Source organism: Bubalus bubalis, chromosome 13 (assembly GCF_019923935.1).
Source record: "Bubalus bubalis isolate 160015118507 breed Murrah chromosome 13, NDDB_SH_1, whole genome shotgun sequence".
NCBI classification, from domain to species: Eukaryota; Metazoa; Chordata; class Mammalia; order Artiodactyla; family Bovidae; genus Bubalus; species Bubalus bubalis.
Genome location: NC_059169.1, coordinates 56306872 through 56327632, shown reverse-complemented (window position 1 = coordinate 56327632; position 20761 = coordinate 56306872). Strand labels below are relative to the sequence as shown.

The following is a 20761-nucleotide window of genomic DNA, read 5'->3' as shown; positions in this document are numbered from 1 at the left end:
ACGAAAGAATTGAGTTTGAATTCCCTTTTCCAACCAGGCTTAGTTCCCAGATGAAACCAAATCATCCTGGGTGCCTAGCACAGCTCAATCCAAAGGTTCATTTCTCCTCTGTATTTAGGATTTCCTCTTTCTGTATGTGAAGGTGGGGCATCTTGTGATTCCTGCTCAAGGGTCCTCAATCCCTCCTCTCGCTGGTTGCCCTAGTGTTTAAAATGTTTCAGACCTTGAGGAGGGAAGAGGGGCAATTTTCCTAACCTTGCCTGTTTGCTGTGCTGTTCTGCTTTCCCCGGAGCCCTCTCTGGGCTCTCATCACCTCTCATTTTCTGTAAGCCAGGCAGATCATACCCTAAATGATCTCAATGCCCAATCAGACGCGGATGCTCTGAAAAGAAGGCGAGGAAGCAAAATGCCCCATTGTTTTATTTCATAATTTAGCACGGCCCTCCCCAGGGGAACTGTGTTGTTTTTAACCAGCAACAGCTGCCCAGAAGTATTGATGTTACACCATCCAAATAGCTGGTTTGGCAACAAAGCTGCAAGCAGGGGACATGCCTCCAGGCTGGTTCCAGGTGGTGCCTTCCCGCCTGAAGGCACCTGGGATTTGTCCTGTTCAGAACTTGGACAAAGACATGGCCACCCGCCGCCCCCCCACCCACCGCCGCCCAGCCATAACCCGTGTTGGAATCAGGGACCCTCCTGTTCAGACAGCTGCTTGCATCTGACATGGGCTGGATAGGAAGAAATATCTGTCCAGGTAAGAAAAGCTGCTTGCTTGAAACGTCTGGAGCTCTGTTCAATTAAAACTGCAGGCCTGTGAATACTGTAGGCTGATCATGACCACTGTCTGGGCTTCGGGCTTGATTTCAGAATTCTACTGAGATTTGCAGGAAAAGCATCCTCCTTCAGTGTCTCTGCCGCTGCTCCCCTGCAGTGGCTGTCTTCCTCGGCACCCTCAGGGACCCTCACTGGGCTATTTATCCTCCCAGAGTCTGGAGCGACTGGTGTGTTCCTTTGCTGGGGAAACATGCTGTAAATTTACTCAAAATCCAAAGTGTGCTCTGAACTCCCAAGAGAACGAGTGTGGGTTCTAATTTAAGCAGGTGCCAAGGTCCAGGGGTCTGGAGGCCAGAAAATGAGGTTTGCGAGCCTGAGCAGGGCAGGCAGGGCTCCAGCAAGTCCACATCACCCTGACCCACAGGCCTCCTTGCCACCAGAAAGAGGAAGATAAACACTTGGAATATATGCAAATTGCTGTTTCTTTAGATAGAGAAGAAGGGGGGTTTCTTGCATCCGTTTCTGAATCTGGGGGAGAAGGAGAGAGGGTGAGGATCGGAGCGGGTGCCCGCAGCTGCCATGCACCAAGCGCAGGGCCAACCATGCAGCGGGACTGTTGTTGGGGCACCTGGCCGGGAGGGTTAGGGTTAGGGTTAGGAGGAGGGCAGGAGGGGTCAGGAGACTGTGCGGACCCCGGCGAGTCCGCCCTGCCGAGACCATTGACTGAGGTTCCAAAAGTTCTTCTCAGGTTTACCACCCAGATACCTATGTTTATGACTTCATTGCAATCAAGATGATGATGCCAACTTCATACCAACACAGGGAACATCAAAGCCAGTGGGTTGTCCACCTCGAGGGAAGGTTCCGTGCAGCCTGCAGAACAAACCTGCGGGTATCCGACCCACCAGCTGGGCTCCTCACGCAGCATGAAAGCCTGTCCCTGTTCTCCCAGAGCCACCTGGACGGATGTGTAAATACTGGGGAAACATAATGGTTTTAATTTCACACCTCACAGTGCACAGCTGAACGCTCAAACAAGAGTCGGGTGGAGCATGGCGGACGAGCAGGGAGGGCGTGGGGCACCCCGGCGGTCCGGGTCCAGGGTCGCCAGGGCACAGAGCGAAGGAACGGGCTAAGGCCACAGGACGTGTTGCGGTGTTTTGGCTGCTGCCATGAGTCTCTTCCCGCGCTCCGGCGGGAGGCAGCGTCCTACTTCTTCCTGGATTTCTGCTTTGTGGTGTCATAAGCGCGGACGATTTCCTCCTGAGTCACGGCTCCGTGCTCCTCCTGGGAGAAGGCGTACCCATCTGCAAGAGGAGCACAGGGGCCGGTGAGGAGGGGCGTCCAGAGCAGCTGCATATGGGGGGAGAGACTGCGGCTCTATAGCCTTGGATGGAGGTCCAGGGACCTGTGACCCCTGTGAAGGGATGGGTGCTGACACGAGTGGTCAGGGCTCAGAGGGGTGGCCTCTCGTTTAGCGCGGCCTGTGAGGCATCATCTGTGGGTCACTGGGCCATGGCTGCACTTTCCCACCACCCATCAAGGGGAAAGGCAAGTCGTCCTGTGCGGGAAACATCCCAATGCGCCCCAAGCCACAGGCCAGTTGGCAATTCATGCAGCCGTAAACACACTAACAGGAAAGGCTGGCAGAGCGCACATGGTGCTGGGGCCTGCCTGGCTGATGTCGCACGGATCCGGACCGGCAATAAATTATAGTGAATGTGTGTTTGTGTAAATAAAGAAAAAGATTACTAGATAAAGTTGAGGAGTTTAATGATTGGCCCAGTGGCTACATAAAGACTAGATTTTACAACCAGTATCAATACTGATTTTTTTTTTTTTTTTTTTTGGCCACAAAGCTTGTGAGATTTTAGTTCCTCACCCAGAGATTGAACCTGGGCCCTTGGCATTGACAGCCTGGAGTTCCTAACCACTGGATCCCCAGGGAGTTCCCAGTTCCAATGATGACGACAGCAGACAATTATTAAATGCTCTGTGTCTAGGGCGCTGTTGTATGTATTATGCTAAGCACACATGGCTTGTTTCCTTCTCCCAACAGCCCTAGGAGACAGATGAGAGTTCTTCCCATGTCACAGGTGGGGAAACTGAGGCACAGGTGATGTCATTTTTCCCAAGGTGGCAGAGCTGGGAGCCAAGCCCAGGCAGGGCCCACATTCCCCTGCAGCTCTGTCCTGTGTTCCTGGGACGGAGTTTGCATTCCCAGCCCGAGGCAGGACAGTCCCTCCTAACCAGCCCTTCCCACTGGAGGGACATTTGCAAGACTCCCTCTCTGTTCACCGACCCTCCTGGGTCAGAGGTCCAGAAACACCCCACAGCCAGATAAGACCTTCTGAGCAAAAGACAACCCAGGCCACAGCCTGCCTCCCATCCACACATGTTTATGACTTGTTACTGGTGCTGTTATCTCATCACATCCTTTAAAGGAGAACAAGAAATCAGGAGTTTTGCCTGTGTATTATCCTGGATTTCTTTTGTTCGTATTTTTATTTTATATTGAAGTATAGTTGATTCACAGCGTTGTGTTCTGGGTGGACAGCACAGTGACTTAGTTATACATGTGTTCAGTTCAGTTCAATTGCTCAGTCGTGTCCGACTCTCTGCGATCCCATGGACTGCAGCACGCCAGGCCTCCCTGTCCATCACCAACTCCTGGAGTTTACTCAAACTCATGTCCATTGAGTTGGTGATGCCATCCAACCATCTCATCCTCTGTCAACCCCTTCGTCTCCTGCCTTCAATCTTTCCCAGCATCAGGGTCTTTTCCAATGAGTCAGCTCTTTGCATCAGGTGGCCAAAGTATTGGAGTTTCAGCTTCAACATCAGTCCTTCCAATGAACACTCAGGACTGATCTCCTTTAGGATGGACTGGTTGGATCTCCTTGCAGTCCAAGGGGCTCTAAAGAGTCTTCTCCCAGTTAAAAAGCATCAATTCTTTGGTTCTCAGCTTTCTTTATAGTCCAACTCTCACATCCATACATGACTACTGGAAAAACCATAGCCTTGACTAGATGGACCTTTGTTGGCAAAGTAATGTCTCTGCTTTTTAATATACATGTGTATCTATTCTTTAAGCTATTTTCCCATTTAGGTTATTAGGGAGTATTGAGCAGAGTCCCCTGTGCTATACAGTAAGGTCTCTTGTTTGTCTGTTGTATACACAGTCGTGTGTACATGTCAGTCCCAGGCTCCTGTCCTATCCCTCCCCCCCACCCCCATGCCATGAGTTCGTTTTCTGTGATTCTGTTTCTGTTTTGTAAACAAGTTCTTTCTTGTAGCCTTTTTAGATTCTGCATGTAAGTGACATCCTATGATATTTGTCTTTCTCTGCCTGAACCACATCACTTAGTATGTAAGTGCTCCTCCCACACCTGGGGAAGCAGGCAGCTGCAGGGCTCTCCATCCTAAGCTGGCTGTTCCCCCGCCCCACCTTTACAGGGGATCTGGAGCCCAGGGCCGAGGCCCCAGGTGAGAAGGGCTGGCCAGTCCTTGCTTGGCCACAGAACTGGTGCCCTTTAAGGTTTCGGTCTCCTGGGTTTAACTTTCTGTAAAATAAATGGCCTGTACTGGATGAGGCCTTCACCTAGAGTCTTCCGTGTGGGCGCCAGGACGGGCCCTCGGCTGGCAGTGCCCAGACCACAGAGCCCTCTCCTGCAGGCAGAACTGCTTCTACCCTTGGCATCCCCAGCGGAGGCCTCCACTCCAGGCCAGGGACCAAGGAGCCTGACTTGACAATCAGCCCAGACGAAACAATTGCTAACTGTATTTTAATGTGTCTTCTTTGGGGGTGGATGGGCTGGAGTGAAGTGACTCGTTGAGACATACAAGTAAACATTGCCTGGGAATGTCCTGTAGGGAAGAGGACCTTAGAGTCTGGAGTGGTCTACTCCCTGTTCCCAGGGAAGGGCCACAGCTTTGTCTTTTATTTCTTGTTTTCTGTTCAGACCCGCCTGTGCCTGGGGAAATCAGCTGCAGTGCCCTCCTGGGCTCCTGTTCGACTCACAGGCAAAGGGCTGTCAGGTGGGGTAGCTCGGCCCCTTGGGGGTGGGAGGGTTTCCAGGGAAGCTTCTGGTCCAACAGCAAAGCTATTCTCCTGGAGGCCTCTCCATCGGCTCCCCGGGGGGCATCCACCAGGAGGTTCTCAGCCTCAGCTGAGGCTAAGTGGACTTGCAAGAAAGAAAGGATGGTGGTCCTGGGGACAAGGGTGCTCTGTGATTCAGATAAACATTTTCCTCTTGGAAACCAGGCCTTGGAGGGGTTAGACCAGAACCACTGGGACAGTAATCGCCCAACCAGCCTCCGCCTGCCCAGCCTGACAAAGATTCCCCATCACTTACAGCTCCTGCCAGATGAACAGGTAACTGCCATTTGCATTCAAACGGGGAATGGGGGAGCCCTGGCTCTTAGCATTTCCCACCATCATTCATCTCCAGGAAGTCCTGAGAGCCAGGAAGGAATGCTGGGGGCCTGGAGAACACACTTGACGGCTGGCACATCCACTTCCCTGACGCTCAGCCGCGGCCGGGACCCGAGGACGGTGTTCGGGTAGGTGGGAGGGCAGACGCACTGCTTAGCTGTTTTGTCTTCTTCTGGTAGAACATTTGGGGAAGTCCATAAAATTGGGTCATTTTTTTCATTATTTTGGAATAAAACGTCCCTTAAGTAGCATTCCTTCGACTCTGAGCTCTGATAACATCTTAGGGAAAGTAGCTGTTTCCTGTGTGGAAGAGTCCTCAGAGCAGTAGAATGTGGGAAGACCAGGGGGACGGTAAGATCAGCCCAGCCAGGGGACACTGAGCTCAGGCTGTGGACACCGTGTATGTGCGGTCCCTGGGAGCAAGTGCTCCGTGACCTGGGCTCCTGGTTTCCTGGGAACACTGAGGCCAGAGGCTGCTCCCGATGCCTTCTCTGGGGGTGGGTGACAAGAACACCCTGCTGTCCATCTGGGTCTTACTACTAGTTGCTGACTGTCTTTAAGACATGGTGTGATTTTAGCAGCTTGCTTACTATGTTTTGTACTTGCTCATTAGAATTTTTTTTGTGTGTGTGTCCTTCAAAATATGGAGAGTTCGGAAAACAATTTTTAGTTGTTTTAAGAGCCTTTCCGGTTGTTGCCAGACCCTTCTTGCATGGGTCCTCGTATGGTCTTTGCTCTCCTGTCTGTTCTTTCTCTGGTCGGAGGCTCCACAGCACAAGCCCCGTGTTTATGGAGCCAGCGCTCCAGTTCCTCGTGGGCTGTGCACCGACCCTCATGTGGCCTCACAGACTGTGTAAGAGGGACATCATTCCATTTTTTCTCCTCAGGTGAGAAAACAGACATTCAAAGGAATATGTAAGTGGCTCAAACTTACTCAATTATTGGCAGAAAAGTAATACCAAGCATTTATCAGACTCCTTACTGTTAGGCTCTGTTCCAGGCACTCTGTATGTACAACCTCAGAGAATCATCCCAGTAACCTAGTTATGTTCTCATGTCTTCTCTGGTTTATAGGTGTAGAAACAGAGGTGTTAACTCACCTGAGATCACAGAGGGGCAGAGATGGGATAGGACTGCAGGCAGCCCGGCTCCAAGGTGCAACCCTGAACCTGGGAGCCCACCACCCTGCCTCCTCCAGACTCACCCTCTCGAGGATCAGAGGCCCTGGCTGGGCTCTGGAGCCCCGGGCGGTGCTGGATCAGTTATTACGCTGACCTGAGGCTCAGCCAGGTGTCCTGAGGCAGGTAAGCCCAACACCTCCCTGAGCTCCATTCCCCCTGACTCTCATGTATCCCACTCCCCTGGCCTCTGGCACATCCCCGTGGACCGCACTTGGCAGAAACCAGGCCGAGCCTCCACTTGCACAGCCAGGGGAGGCAGGGCCTAGTGATTGTCATTGCTTAGTTTGCCAAGAGCATGGGGTCATCCTTGGGGGGAACCAGGCAAAGGCAACATCACTTCCATCTTAGAAAGAATCTGACTGGGAGGCTGACGCAAGGATCTTAACCACATCTGAGTTTTAAGTTTATGGACCATGTCATTCAGACGCTTGACTGGGTCCTGGGGAATTACCTGCTGTCTGGCTGTCCCTGCCTAGGGCCAGGTACACCAATTCCACTTCCCCATGTGGGGCTCCAGCCTGGCCATGGTCTCCTCCCATCCCCCCTGTCCCAGGGGGCTACTCACGTGGCATGGACTGCTGGAGGGAACTGCCCCGGAAGAGGGTGGGCGGCGTCTTCCTGCTCAGCCTCTTTAGCAGCCGGTCTCGCTCGTTCATCCTGGGGGCACAGTGCACATGGTTAGTCTCCAGCCCCAAGGATACCTCCTGGAGGTGCTTGGAGGGCAACTTCAGGTCGTAAGATGAAACAGACCAGGAAGAAGCTGCCCCATCCAGAAGAACACCCCATCTCACCAGCTGCCCGTCTGTTCATACAGATGCTACCTGCTGCTGTTCTACCCCTTGAACTGGGTCCTCTGAAAGCCACCCTGTGTCCAGCTCACCCTGTGCAGGATGCCTTGGAGCCCCACCCGCCTCACACCTGAGGGGCCCAGAGCTGTGGTTCTGGTGAATGAAAACCCTCCATCCCCACCAGGCCTGGAGCCTCCCCAGGTACCCTGGGGACCCAGCAGGAAATGGTTTCTTTCTGCAGAACCTGATGCTTCTTTAGAACCATGGTGAACATCAAGGTGTATTTTCTTTGAAAATACAAGGAATAGGAGTTCTTCCTGCCTCTCCAGACATGATCCTCTCCAAGGCCGCCACTGCTATTGGGAGACAGAGGTCCCCCACCGAGGACGACTGGGCTTTATGCCTACAGACCAAGGGAGGGGGTACTTGGGGTGGTACAGTGCCCTGACTTCCTCCTGTTGGGGAGATGTCACCGGGCTTTCCCCAAGAGGCCACGGTGTACAGAGCTGCCCACACCGTCTGTGACAGCTGGACTGGGCCCCTCCGGACTGCATCTGTGGGAGCCCCAACCCTTCAGGATGCCAGGATGGGGCTGGATTAGGACAGGGGGCTTTTAAAGAGCTGATTAAGTTCAAATGGGTTCCCTGGTGGCTTAGACGGTAGAGAAACCATCTGTAATACAGGAGATCTGGGTTCCCTCCCTGGGTTGGGAAGAGCTCCAGGAGAAGAGACTAGCTACCCACTCTAGTATTCTTGCCTGGGGAATCCCATGGACAGAAGGGCCTGGCGGCCAACAGTCCACGGGGTTGCAAAGAGTTGGACTCGACTGAGCAACTAGTGTTAAGTTCACATGGAGTCGTTGGGGCGACCCTAATCCAATCTGACGGGGTCCTTATGAGGAGTGGCGATTAAGACACACACACGCAGAGGGATGACCCAGTGAGGCCACGGAGAGGAGACTGCCTTCACCTACAAGCAGAGGAGGCCACCTCTGGAGGAACCAGCCCTGTAGACACCTTGCTCTGGGACTTCCGACCTCCAGAACCATAAGAAAACACTGCTGTTGTTTAAGCCATCTGCTGAGTGGTACTTTCTAGGGCAACGCACACAGCCCCCTCCCCGACCCTCAATTTGCTCTGCCCCACTTTCCACGATGGAAGTTGTAGGAGAAGCCGAGGTTGCCTGTGGTCCAGGCCTGAGCCCAGGGCCCACTTCATGCTCCCCCAAGGGCCTGTGCGGGGAGAGCAGGGCCCAGCTCCTCTCCATAGACCTACGAGCTGAAGTTCACTGTGCACCAAGACTGCAGTGTCTGATCATCTTGGTTGGAAGGACGAGCCTCAGCCTGCCCACCTCGGGAAGACAGCCGATGAGAACACGCGCTTCTCTCCCCGCTCACACTGCTTCTCCCTGCCCTCTCGTCTTTCCTTCCAGGGAAATGAACTGCCCTGGGCCCTCTGAATCACCACCCTGAGCCACAGGGCTGAGCAGATGCACCATCCACAGCTCTCAGATTCTCCGGGCATCACCAGGCACTGCCGTCTCATGCAGGTGTGCTGATCAAGGTGCTTGGTTATTCGTCAGCTTGACTTACTTTCACACACACACTCAGACACAGTCTCCACTTACACTCTTGTACCAAGTCCTACAAGTGTTGGAAAAGCTCAAGACAGAAAGGGGTATAAGAATAATATATACCACTTCCAGCATTCTGCTATCTATATATGGTTTGAAAGTCACCTACTCACGAAGACTTAGGAAGAAAGATGAAGAAAACACAATCAAATATTTACTTTGGTTAATTCTGCTTAATAAGAATAAAAAAAAGGAGTACAGATTACTCAGGAAAGAATAATTTAGGTCTAAAAAAGAGAACTCTTGACAAAATATTACAAACCAAATTCAGCAGTATAATTAAAGGATTATATAACCTTACCAAGGGCTTTCCTTGTGGCTCAGTCAGTAAATAATCTGCCTGCAATGCAGGAGACCCAGGTTCAATCCCTGGGTCAAGAAGATCCCCTGGAGAAGGACATGGCAACCCACTCCAGTATTCTTGCCTGGGAAATTCCATGGACAGAGGAGCCTGGCAGGGTCTCAAGAGTTGGACACAATTCAGTGACTAAACTACCACCAACAACCTCACCAAATGGGATTTATCCCCGAATGCAAAGGGGGTACAACATACAAAAATCAGTCAATATAATACACCACACTGACAGAATGAAAGAACAGTATCAAGGATCACCTAAATTAACACAGAAAAATCATTTGACAAAGTCCAATGCCCTTTCATAATAAAAATACTCAGCAAACTAAGACAAGAAGGGAAATTCCTCAACAGAGCATTTATGAAAAACCCACAATTGACATCATACTCTGTGGTGAAACACATCTCTCTTATGATCAGGAACAAGACAAAGCTGTGTGGTTTTACCACTTCTATTCAACAAATTTACTGGACGTTCTAACCAAAGCAGTTAGGTAAGATTCCAACAACATTTTTGTTTTAATAGAAATGGAAAAACTTATCCTAAGATTCATATGGAATTACAAGGGACCCCAAGTAGTCAAAATGATCTTGAAAGCAGAACAACAGAATTATTGGACTCATACTTCCTCATTTCAAGATTTACTATAAAACCATAAGTGAAAGTGAGTCCCTCAGTCGTGTCCGACTCTTTGCGACCCCATGGATTATACAGTCCATGGAATTCTCCAGGCTAGAACACTGGAGTGGGTAGCCATTCCCTTCTCCAGGGAATCTTCCAAACCCAGGGAATGAACCCAGGTGGATTCCATTCCACATTGCAGGTGGATTCTTTACCAGCTGAACCACAAGGGAAGTCTAAGAATACTGGAGTGGGTAGCCTATCCCTTCTCCAGTGGATCTTCCTGACCCAGGAATTGAACTGTGGTCTCCTGCATTGCAGGCAGATTTTTTACCAACTGAACTACCAGGAAGTCCTGAAATTTATAGACATATAAATCAGTGTAGTGTAGTTAAGAGCCTAGTAGTAAACTTGTACATCTATGGTTGGCTGACTTTTGGCCAAGGTACCAAGACCATTCATGAGGAGAAAAAAGTCTCTTCAGCAAATGGGTCTGGAGTAACTGAGGTTGAGCTCTTACCTGCAATCACATGCAAAAAGTATCTCAAAATGGGTCAAAGACCTAAATGTAAGAGCTGTGGTTGTTGTTCAGTCACCTGGTCATGTCTGACTCTTTGCGACCCCATGGACTGCAGCACACCAGGCCTCCCTGTCACTGTAAGAGCTAAAACTATATAAATCTTTATATGGATAAAAATAAAAAGATTTTTATACATCTATATGCTGCTGCTAAGTCGCTCCAGTCATGTCCGACTCTGTGCAACCCCATAGACGGCAGCCCACCAGGCTCCCCCATCCCTGGGATTCTCCAGGCAAGAACACTGGAGTGGGTTGCCATTTCCGTCTCCAATGCATGAAAGTGAAAAGTGAAAGTGAAGTAGCTCAGTTGTGTCCAACTCTTAGTGACCCCATGGACTACAGCCTATCAGGCTTCTCCGTCCATAGGATTTTCCAGGCAAAAGTACTGGAGTGGGGTGCCATTGCCTTCTCCAATATATCTATATAGAACTATATAAATATTTATGACCTTAGATATGGCAGTTTCTTACCTATGATATCCAAAGCATAGGCAACAACAACAAAAATAGATAAACTGGATTTCATCAAAATTAAAAGCTTTTCTGAATCAAAAGACATTATTAAGAATGTGAACAATCCAATAAAAGAATAGGTCTTCTATATGTCTAAAAACTAGACATTTCTTCAGACAGATGGCTGAAAGATATGAAAAGATGGTCAACATCGTTATCAGGGAAATGCAAATCAAAACCACAAGGAGATTTCACTTTGCAATGGTCAGAATGGCTATCATCAAAAAATGTACAAACAATAAATGTTGGAGACTGTGTAGAGAAAAGGGAACCCTTCTGCCCTGTCAGTGGGAATATAAATTGGTACAATATACATGGGTACAAGCATTAAAGAGACCACTATGGGGGTTCCTCACAAAACTAAATATAGAATGACCATGTGATCCTCAAATTCCACTGCTAGGCATATATCCAAAGAAAAACATAATTCAAAATGATATATGCACTCTAGTGTTCACTGTAGCAATATTTATAATAAGCAGGACATGGAAGCAACCTAAGTGTCCATAGACAGAGGACGGATAAAGAAGAGGTGGTACATACATATATACTGGAATCAGTAATTCAGTTGCTCAGTTGTGTCCGACTCTTTGTGACCCCATGGACTGTGCACACCAGACCTCACTGTCCATCACCAACTCCGGGAGTTTACTCAAACTCAAGTCCATTGAGTCAGTGATGCCATCCAATCATCTCATCCTTTCTTGTCCCCTTCTCCTCCTGCCTTCAATCTTTCCCAGAATCAAGGTCTTTTCCAATGAGTCAGTTCTTCACATCAGGTGGCCAAAGTATTGGAGCTTCAGCATCAGTCCTTCCAATGAATATTCAGGATTGATTTCCTTTACGATGGCTGGTTGGATCTCCTTGCAGTCCAAGGGACTCTCAAGAGTCTTCTCCAACACCACAGTTTAAAAGCATCAGTTCTTAGGCACTCAGCTTTCTTTATAGTCCAACTCTCACACCCATACATGACTACTGGAAAAACGATAGCTTTGACTAGAAGGACCTTTGTTGGCAAAGTAATGACTCTCGTTTTTAATATGCTGTCTAGGTTGGTCATAACTTTTCTTCCAAGGATCAAGTGTCTTTTAATTTCATGGCTGCAGTCACCATCTGCAGTGATTTTGGAGCCCCCCCAAAATTAACTCTGTCACTGTTTCCATTGTTTCCCCATCTATTTGCCATGAAGTGATGGGACCGGATGTCATGATCTTAGTTTTCTGAATGTTGAGCTTTAAGCCAAGTTTTTCACTCTCCTCTTTCACTTTCATCAAGAGGCTCTTTAGTTCTTCTTTGATTTCTGCAATAAAGGTGGTGTCATCTGTGTATCTGAGGTTATTGATATTTCTCTTGGCAATCTTGATTCCAGCTTATGCTTTATCCAGCCTGGCATTTCTCATGATGAAGTCTGCATATAAGTTAAATAGGCAGGGTGACAATATACAGCCTTGATGTGCTCCTTTCCTGATTTGGACCCAGTCTGTTGTTCCATGTCCAGTTCTAACTGTTGCTTCTTGACCTGCATACAGATTTCTCAGGAGGCAGGTCAGGTGGTCTGGTATTCCCATCTCTTTCAGAATTTTCCACAGTTTGTTGTGATTCACACAATCAAAGGCTTTGGCATAGTCAATAAAGTAGAATTAGATCTTTTTCTGGAACTCTCTCGCTTTTTTGATGATACAACGGATGCTGGCAATTTGATCTCTAGTTCCTCTGCCTTTTCTAAATCCAGCTTGAACATCTGGAAGTTCACAATTCACGTACTGTTGAACCCTGGCTTGGAGAATTTTGAGCATTACTTTGCTAGTATGTGAGATGAGTGCAATTGTGGGGTAGTTTGAGCATTCTTTGGCATTGCCTTTCTTTGGGATTGGAATGAAAACTGAACTTTTCCAGTCCTGCGGCCACTGCTGAGTTTTCCAAATTTGCTGGCACATTGACTGCAGCATTTTCACAGTATCATCTTTTAGGATTTGAAAATGCTCAACTGGAATTCGATCACCTCTACTAGCTTTGTTCTTAGTGATGCTTCCTAAGACCCACTTGACTTCACATTCCAGGATGTCTGGCTCTAGGTGAGTGATCATCACCATCGTGATTATCTGGATCATGAAGATCTTTTTTGTACAGTTCTTCTGTGTATTCGTGCCATCTCTTCTTAATATCCTCTGCTTCTGTTAGGTCCATACCATTTCTCTCCTTTATTGTGCCCATTTTTGCATGAAATGTTCCCTTGGTATCTCTAATTTTCTTGAAGAGATCTCTAGTCTTTCCCATTCTGTTGTTTTCCTCTATTTCTTTGCATTGATCACTGAGGAAGGCTTTCTTATCTCTCCTTGCTATTCTTTGGAACTCTGCATTCAAGTGGGTATCTTTCCTTTTCTCCTTTGCCTTTCACTTCTCTTCTTTTCTCAGCTATTTTTAAGGCCTCCTCAGACAACGATTTTGCCTTTTTGCATTTCTTTCTCTTGGGATGGTCTTGATCGCTACCTTCTATACAATGTCATGAACCTCTGTCCATAGTTCTTCAGGTGCTCTATCAGATCTAATTCCTTGAACCTATTTGTCTCATCCACTGTATAATTGTAAGGGATTTGATTTAAGTCATACCTGAATGGTCTAGTGGTTTTCCCTACTTTCTTCAATTTCAGTCTGAATTTGGCAATGAGTTCATGATCTGAGCCACAGTCAGCTCCTGATCTTGTTTTTGCTGACTATATAGAGCTTCTCCATCTTTGGCTGCAAAGAATATAGCCAATCTGATTTCAGTATTGACCACTGGTGATGTCCACGTGTAGAGTCTTCTCTTCTGTTGTTGGAAGAGGGTGTTTGCTATGACAAGAGCATTCTCTAGTCAAAACTCTATTAGCCTTTGCCCTGCTTCATTCTGTACTCCAAGGCCAAATATGCCTGTTACTCCAGGTATTTCTTGACTTCCTACTTTTGCATTCCAGTCCCCTATAATGAAAAGGACATCTTTTTTGAGTGTTAATTCTAGAAGGTCTTGTAGGTCTTCATAGAACCGTTCAACTTCAGCTTCTTTAGCATTACTGGTCGGGGCATAGACTTGGATTACTGTGATACTGAATGGTTTGCCTTGGAAACTAACAGAGATCATTCTGTCGTTTTTGAGATTGCATCCAAGTACTGCATTTCAGACTCTTGTTGACTATGATGGCTACTCCATTTCTTCTAAGGGGTTCTTGCCCACAGTAGTAGATATAATGGTCATCTGAGTTAAATTCACCCATTCCAGTCCATTTTAGTTTGCTGATTCCTAAAATGTCATTGTTCACTCTTGCCATCTGCTATTTGATCACTTCCAATTTGCCTTGATTCATGGACCTAACATTCCAGGTTCCTATGCAATATTGCTCTTTGCAGCATCAGACTTTGCTTCTATCACCAGTCACATCCACAACTGGGTGTTGTTTTTGCTTTGTCTCCATCTCTTCATTCTTTCTGGAGTTATTTCTCCAATGATCTCCAGAAGCATATTGGGCACCTACCGACCTGGGGAGTTCATCTTTCAGTGTCATAACTTATTGCCTTTTCATACTGTCCATGGGGTTCTCAAGGCAAGAATACTGAAGTGGTTTATCATTTCCCTCGGCAGTAGACCACGTTTTGTCAGACCTCTCCACCATGACCCATCCATCTTGGGTGGCCCTACACAGCATAGCTCATGGTTTCATTGAGTTAGACAAGGCTGTGTCCATGTGATCAGATTGGTTAGTTTTCTGTGATTGTGGTTTTCAGTCTGTCTGCTCTGTGATGGAGAAGGATAAGAGACTTATGGAAGCTTCCTAAAGGGAGAGACTGACTGAGGGGGAAAACTGGGTCTTGTTCTGATGGGTGGGGCCATCTTTAATCCAATTTTCTGTTGATGGGTGGAGCTCTATTCCCTCCCTGTTGTTTGACCTGAGGCCAAATTATGGTGGAGGTAATGATAATGGCAGTTTAGTTCAGTTCAGTCGCTCAGTTGTGTTCGACTCTTTGTGACCCCATGAATTGCAGCACGCCAGGCCTCCCTGTCCATCATCAACTCCCGGAGTTCACTCAAACTCATGTCCATCAAGTAGGTGATGCCATCCAGCCATCTCATCCTCTGTCATCCCCTTCTCCTGCCCCCAGTCTCTCTCAGCATCAGAGTCTTTTCCAATGAGTCAACTCTTCACATGAGGTGGCCAAAGTATTGGAGTTTCAGCTTTAGCATCAGTCCTTCCAAAGAAATCCCAGGGCTGATCTCCTTCAGAATGGACTGGTTGGATCTCCTTGCAGTCCAAGGGACTCTCAAGAGTCTTCTCCAACACCACAGTTCAAAAGCATCAATTCTTCGGTGCTCAGCTTTCTTCACAGTCCAACTCTCACATCCATACATGACCACTGGAAAACCCATAGCCTTGACTAGACGGACCTTTGTTGGCAAAGTAATGTCTCTGCTTTTGAATATGCTATCTAGGTTGGTCATAACTTTCCTTCCAAGGAGTAAGCGTCTTTTAATTTCATGGCTGCAATCACCATCTGCAGTGATTTTGGAGCCCTCCAAAAAATAAAGTCCAAAACAATGCCATTAGCAGCAAAATGGACAGACATGGAGATGAGCACGTCAACTGAGGTAAGTTAGACAAAGACAAATATCATATCACTTAGAAGGGGAAACTAATAAAAATGATACAAATGAGCTTTGTTACAAAGCAGCCTCACAGATCTCAAAATTATACTTAAGACTAACAAAGGGGAAACTTGGGGGAAAGTGATAAATTAGGAGACTTGCATTAACATGTACACGCTATTATATATCAAATAGATAACTAACAAGGACTCATTGTATAGCACAAAGCACTCAGTGTTCTGTAATAATACACATATAAAGTATGTATATAAATATATATATATATAACTGAATCACATTGCTGTTCACATGAAACTGATACAACATTGTAAGTCAAGTCTACTCAAATTGAAATCTTTTTAAGAAAGTGAAAGCACAACCACAGAATGAAAGTATTTACAAATCGAGTATCTGGTAAGGGCCTAGTACCCAGAATGTCCCAACCCCACAGCAAAAAGACAGACAAACCAAGCCAAAAACGGGCAAAGGATTTGGATACATTATCCGAAGAAGAAACACCATGGTCGATGAGTGCATGAGAAGATACTCAACATCACTAGTCATTAGGGAAATGAAAATCAGAACCACAAAGAAATAGCACCCAGCATCTCCTAGGACAGCTATTAGAAAAACAAGAACAGATAATGACAAGTCTTGGAGAGGATGTGGAGAGATTAGAACATTAGCACGTTACTGGTGTATTCAAGAAAATCAGAGATACCAAAGGAACATTTCATTCAAAGATGAGCTCGATAAAGGACAGAAATGGTATGGACCTAACAGAAGCAGACGATATTAAGAAGAGATGGCAAGAATATATAGAAGAACTGTACAAAAAAGATCTTCACGACCCAGATAATCACGATGGTGTGATCACTGACCTAGAGCCAGACATCCTGGAATGTGAAGTCAAGTGGGCCTTAGAAAGCATCACTACGAACAAAGCTAGTGGAGGTGATGGAATTCCAGTTGAGCTATTCCAAATACTGAAAGATGATGCTGTGAAAGTGCTGCTTTCAATATGCCAGCACATTTGGAAAACTCAGCAGTGGCCACAGGACTGGAAAAGGTCCGTTTTCATTCCAATCCCAAAGAAAGGCAATGCCAAAGACTGCTCAAACTACTGCACAATTGCACTCATCTCACACGCTCGTAAAGTAATGCTCAAAATTCTCCAAGCCAGGCTTCAGCAATATATGAACCGTGAACTTCCTGATGTTCAAGCTGGTTTTAGAAAAGGCAGAGGAACCAGAGATCAAATTGCCAACATCCTCTGGATCATGGAAAAAGCAAGAGAGTTCCAGAAAAACATCTATTTCTGCTTTATTGACTATGCCAAAGCCTTTGACTGTTTGGATCACAATAAACTGTGGAAAATTCTGAAAAAGATGGGAATACCAGACCACCTGATCTGCCTCTTGAGAAATTTGTATGCAGGTCAGGAAGCAACAGTTAGAACTGGACACGGGACAACAGACTGGTTCCAAATAGGAAAAGGAGTACGTTAAGGCTGTATATTGTCACCCTGCTTATTTAACTTATATGCAGAGTACATCATGAGAAACGCTGGACTGGAAGAAACACAAGCTGGAATCAAGATTGCCGGGAGAAATCTCAATAACCTCAGATATGCAGATGACACCACCCTTATGGCAGAAAGTGAAGAGGAACTCAAAAGCCTCTTGATGAAAGTGAAAGTGGAGAGTGAAAAAGTTGGCTTCAAGCTCAACATTCAGAAAATGAAGATCATGGCATCTGGTCCCACCACTTCATGGGAAATAGATGGGGAAACAGTGGAAACAGTGTCAGACTTTATTTTTCTGGGCTCCAAGGTCACTGCAGATGGTGACTGCAGCCATGAAATTAAAAGACGCTTACTCCTTGGAAGGAAAGTTATGACCAACCTAGATAGCATATTCAAAAGCAAAGTTATGACCAACCTAGATAGCATATTCAAAAGCAGAGACATTACTTTGCCATCAAAGGTCCATCTAGTCAAGGCTATGGTTTTTCCGGTGGTCATGTATGGATGTGAGAGTTGGACTGTGAAGAAGGCTGAGCGCTGAAGAATTGATGCTTTTGAACTGTGGTGTTGGAGAAGACTCTTGAGAGTCCCTTGGACTGCAAGGAGATCCAACCAGTCCATTCTGAAGGAGATCAGCCCTGGGATTTCTTTGGAAGGAATGATGATAAAGCTGAAACTCCAATACTTTGGCCACCTCATGCGAAGAGTTGACTCATTGGAAAAGACTCTGATGCTGGGAGGGATTGGGGGCAGGAGGAGAAGGGGACGACAGAGGATGAGATGGCTGGATGGCATCACTGACTCGATGGACGTGAGTCTGAGTGAACTCCGGGAGTTGGTGATGGACAGGGAGGCCTGGCGTGCTGCAATTCATGGGGTCGCAAAGAGTCGGACACGACTGAGCGACTGATCTGATCTGGTGGGCCTGTAAAATGGTGCCGCCATGGTTCTTCAGAAACTTCAGTGTGGAACTGCTATCTCACCTAGCAGTTCCACTCCTAGGTTAGATAACAGCCAAAAGAACCAAAAATGGACTCAGACCCTTGTACACCAATGTCTGCAGCAGCATTATTCATAATAAGAGTCCAGATAGATATCTATCAATTGCTGTGTGGATAAACCACGTGTGGTCTAGCCGTACAGTAGAATATTATTCAGCCACAAAAAGAAACGAAGTACTGACACAGGCACAACATGGAAGAACCTTGAACACCTTATGGTGAGTGAAAGGCGCCAACCCAGCAGGCCACGTCTCGTCTGGTTTCATTTATACGAAGTGTCTGGAACAGGCAACTACAGAGAGACAGGAAAGTGGGCGGGGACTGCATCGGGGAGTTGTGGGGAGGGGAGGGCAGCAGGGAGGGTCTGCTCAAAGCATCTGAGGTTTCCATTTGGGGAGATGAAAATGTTCTGGAACTAAACAGGGGTGATGGCTGCACAGCAGGTGAATGTACTAAATGCCACCGAACTGTACACTCAGAATGGTAACTCTTATATACAGAGTAAACAAGGTCTTATATTGAACTATATTCAGTATCCTGTGATAAACCATAACGGAAAAGAACATGAAAAAATACATACGTATAACTGACTCATTTTGCTGTACAGCAGAAATTAATACAACATTGTAAATGGCACCCCACTCCAGTACTCTTGCCTGGAAAATCCCATGGACGGAGGAGCCTGGTAGGCTGCAGTCCATGGGGTCACTAAGAGTCGGACACGACTGAGTGACTTCACTTTCACTTTTCACTTTCCTGCATTGGAGAAGGAAATGGCAACCCACTCCAGTGTTCTTGCCTGGAGAATCCCAGGGACGGGGGAACCTGGTGGGCTGCCGTCTATGGAGTTGCACAGAGTCGGACATGACTGAAGTGACTTAGCAGCAACAAACCAACTCTACTTCAATAACATTAAAAAAAAAAAAAACTAAAAGGACAGGGACTGGCTTCTGAATGGAGCAAAATTCCTTCTCCTCACCTGAAGGGTTGGTAAAGATGTCCTCTTTATGGTTTATCTTCCCCACCGGGGTTGGGAGCGGGAATGGAGTCGAGTGCTTGTTTGACCTTTGTCCATTGCAGCTTAGGCAGAGATACTGCCTGAGCTCTATCCCGGCTGTGGAAGGTGCAGGTAAACATCAATGATGGTGGTGAAAGCCTGTCTCACGCAGCCCCTCAGGCAAACTGCTGCGAAGCCGGCACATCCTGGGGGAGGTGGTTGGTGCGCGCCAGTCTCAAAGAGCAGCAGCAGGATGGAGCAGAGAGCTGGCAAGTGTTATTCGGGGGATAATAAACCTATTCCCATGTGTCTGCCGGGAAGCTGCTCCTGCTAGAACCACACACGCATCACCAGTACAGAGCAGAGCATGGAGAGTACAGCAAGAACCACGAGTCTGCTTTAGATTGTGTCAAAAGTTGACACTTTCCAACTGTGAGGCTGGAGAAGCAAGGAGATCAAACCAGTCAATCCTAAAGGAAATCAACCCTGAATATTCATTGGAAGGAATGATGCTGAAGCTGAAGCTCCGATACTTTGGTCACCTGATGCAAAGAGCCAACTCACTGGAAAAGACCCTGATGCTGGGAAAGATTGAAGGCAGGAGGAGAAGAGGATGACAGAGGATGAGATGGTTGGATGGCATCACTGATTCAATGGACATGAGTTTGAACAAGCTCCAGGAGTTAGTGATGGACAGGGAAGCCTGGCATGCTGCAGTCCGTGGGGTCGCAAAGAGTTGAACACAACCGAGCAACTGAACAACAGAAGTTACAGCTGGTAGGAATCACAGCTGACACCACAAAGCAGCCAAAAAAACAGGTATTTTTAGAAACTTATTTTTAAATGACTGCTGGACTGTCTTCAAAACATAAATCTGATGGGTTCCTCAAGATAAAAGCTAATCCAAAGTCCCTTTACCTTCAGGTAGGGCCAAGCATCTATCCAGCTAGCTGACTGTTGAAATTCGAACTGACTTTTAAAGATCCCCAGGGAACGAAACTTCATGGCCTCAACTGGTAACTTATTTGGCTCATTATAATCTCAACATTAGGAAATGAGAAATTTTGCTTGGGGCTGGTGCACTGGGACGACCCAGAGGGATGGTATGGGGAGGGAGGAGAGAGGAGGGTTCAGGATGGGGAACACATGTTTACCTGTGGCGGATTCATTTCGATATTTGGCAAAACTAATACAATATTGTAAAGTTTAAAAATAAAATAAAATTAAAAAAAAAAAAAGAAAAAGAAATTTTGGGCTCAATCATATTCCAGACTTACCCAGGCCTTTGTAGGATTAAAAAGTAAAAACCCTACCAAAACAACAACAACGAAAAAAACCCTCACCATAGCTAAATACACATATGTAATGAGGGAAAATAGCAAGAATAAAACAAAACAGTATTTCCAGCTCAAGATTCCAGTAAGACAGGCGTTCTACGCTGGAGGTATGAGCCCTTCATAAACTCTATGGTGGTGGTGATGCTTCAGTTGCTCAGTCGTGTCCGACTCTTTGTGACAACCATGAACTGTAGCCCACCAGGCTCCTCTGTCCATGAAATTCTCCAGGCAAGAATACTGGAATGGGTTGCCATTTCCTTCTCCAGGGCATCTTCTTGACCCAGGGATCGAACCCAGGTCTTCCGCATTGGCAGGTGGATTCCTTACCCACTGAGCCACCAGAGAAGCCCTCATAAACTCTATTAGATGGTGGTAAATTATTCTCTTCCTTGGTTGCCTTTGAGGCAC

At 47.0% G+C, this 20761-nt stretch overlaps 1 protein-coding gene across 4 annotated transcripts in view; it reads right to left on the bottom strand.

Moving 5' to 3' along the window:
• Positions 1 to 403: 403 nt before the first annotated feature.
• Positions 404 to 20761, bottom strand: part of ATP8A2 (ATPase phospholipid transporting 8A2) — a 481981-nt gene continuing 461623 nt past the window's right edge. For 3 of the 4 annotated variants that reach the window (XM_025262844.3, XM_025262845.3, XM_025262846.3), the window contains exons 36-37: positions 6956 to 7047; positions 404 to 2081 (exon numbers count right to left, since the gene is read on the bottom strand). In XM_025262844.3, the coding sequence (XP_025118629.3) occupies positions 1984 to 2081; positions 6956 to 7047 (190 nt within the window). In that variant the 3' untranslated portion in view covers positions 404 to 1983. The remainder of the gene's footprint in view (positions 2082 to 6955; positions 7048 to 20761) is intronic. The other variant, XR_006544067.2, reaches the window with a different exon arrangement.